The sequence below is a fragment of the Anopheles cruzii genome, unplaced genomic scaffold (genome assembly GCF_943734635.1).
Source record: "Anopheles cruzii unplaced genomic scaffold, idAnoCruzAS_RS32_06 scaffold02311_ctg1, whole genome shotgun sequence".
Taxonomy (NCBI): domain Eukaryota; kingdom Metazoa; phylum Arthropoda; class Insecta; order Diptera; family Culicidae; genus Anopheles; species Anopheles cruzii.
This window is the reverse complement of record NW_026455896.1, coordinates 1-1,810: the sequence shown is the minus strand read 5'-3', so window position 1 is coordinate 1,810 and position 1,810 is coordinate 1. Positions and strand designations below refer to the sequence as shown.

At 59.8% G+C, this 1,810-nt stretch overlaps 1 protein-coding gene across 1 annotated transcript; it reads left to right on the top strand.

Moving 5' to 3' along the window:
- Nucleotides 1-301: 301 nt before the first annotated feature.
- On the top strand, nt 302-782 carry LOC128276741 (uncharacterized; the record flags this gene model as incomplete). Its single annotated transcript, XM_053015201.1, has 1 exon — nt 302-782. A coding segment is annotated over one exon (481 nt), but the record flags the coding sequence as incomplete, so codon positions are not given.
- Nucleotides 783-1,810: the final 1,028 nt, after the last annotated feature.

The following is a 1,810-nucleotide window of genomic DNA, read 5'->3' as shown; positions in this document are numbered from 1 at the left end:
GAGCATAGAGGACCGGTGGAAGGTCGCCAGGGCGAGTCGCCTGTGCTTCGTTTGCCTGCGTCGGCATAAGGGCCCATGCACAGCTCGGTCATGTGGCAGCCAGGGGTGTACGGAACAACACCACGCCCTACTGCACCGCGAAGGAACGCCTACGGTGGCCACCGCTAGCGAGCCGTCGTCAGCCGCAGGAGAGCACGCAACGCACTGCGTTCAAACCTGTGAGGATTGCAATGCCAGCCCCCGGTTTCGGTACCATCCCGTCACACTATACGGTAAGAGCGGACCGGTTACGGCAGTGGCCTTCGTGGACGAAGGGTCGTCCTTCACGCTGGTGGAGGACGGGCTCGCTGATGAACTCGGCCTCGAGGGGCCCAGCCAGCCCCTACACCTACAATGGACGGGTGGGGTCACTCGCGTGGAGAAGGCATCGCGCAGCGTGACACTGACGGTTTCGGGCAAGCTACAGGGGCACCAGTATACTCTGGCCGGAGTGAAGACGGTGCGGAAACTGGACCTGCCGGAGCAATCGCTCGACGGCAAAGCCCTACAAGCCCATTACCCCCACCTGCGGGGCCTGCCACTGGACACGTACTCAAATGCCCGCCCAAGACTCCTCATCGGAATTGGGCACCTTCAAGTAGGGCTGGTAATGAAATGTCGAGAGGGCGCAGCAAACACGCCGGTAGCGGTCAAGTCCCGCCTAGGATGGACCGTCTGTGGAGGCACCAACCAGAGGCAGAACGTAGTAGCAGCTCAGTCTCGGAGTGACGAAGGCAACAACGGTGATGGAGCGGACGAGTCTCCGAATCATCCATTATCGGCGAGCGGTTCACCAACCTCGATCATCACGACGTCGATCGCATCGTCGGAGACGGACCACCGGGGCGGTATCAGCAGTACCGGGACCGGCAGCCTGGCTGGTCTGGATGTCGGCGGGGGTGATGACGCGATGGCCGTGGCGAAGCGGGCGCAGCTGGACAATGCCAGTGGCGATGGCGATGGTGACGCGGCAGGAAGAGATGCGGTCGGAGGTGGTGGTGATCCCAACCACCCGAGCGGCGGAATGGTCCTTGGCAACATAGCGCTGGTACAGGTGCAAGCGATCGTTTTTTTTTTTTTTTTTTTTTTTTTTTTTTTAAACATTGAGTGTTTAGTGTATTTATTTTTAACATTACATAACACTTATACACTAAACACAGCACAACTTCACCCCCCCTGGATTCGGCCTCGCGAGGTTCTATCCTTGGGGGGGCTGCTTAGCTCGACGGTCGAGCTATAACGCCTGGCGCCTGGGCGCTTGTGCTCCTCCTCCTCAGCCCGTTTTCACGGGCGGGGTTGCGTTGCCCGTGTTGGCCTCCCTCGGTGCGCGTCCCATCCAGCGCGCAGCACCTCCATTATTTCCCGGCACCCCCGAGCGATGTCTCGCCACCTCTCCGGGCTGGCGAGAAGCTGCTCCCCTAGCGTGCCCGCCGTTATGCGGCCCCAAGCGATCGTGGCGGCGTTCATTGTGTCTATCTTTGCGTCCACCATCGGTTCGATCATGAGCGGCGAGTTTGTCTTCGACTATGCTATGCTGCTGACGGCGTCGAGCATGTTTACGGCGACCACTTCGCGCTTCGTTCTCGACTTCGTGCGCGTGGCTGCGATTTTACTGTCCACTAAGCTTAAAATGAACCCGGACAATCTAGCGACGCCGTTAGCGGCTGCCATCGGTGACGTGGTAGTAATAGCCGATCCCAAGCTACCCCGAAACAATACCCGGCCCGGCAAGGGCATAGAATTAGGGATGCCCGGCGAGGGCATAGGCACG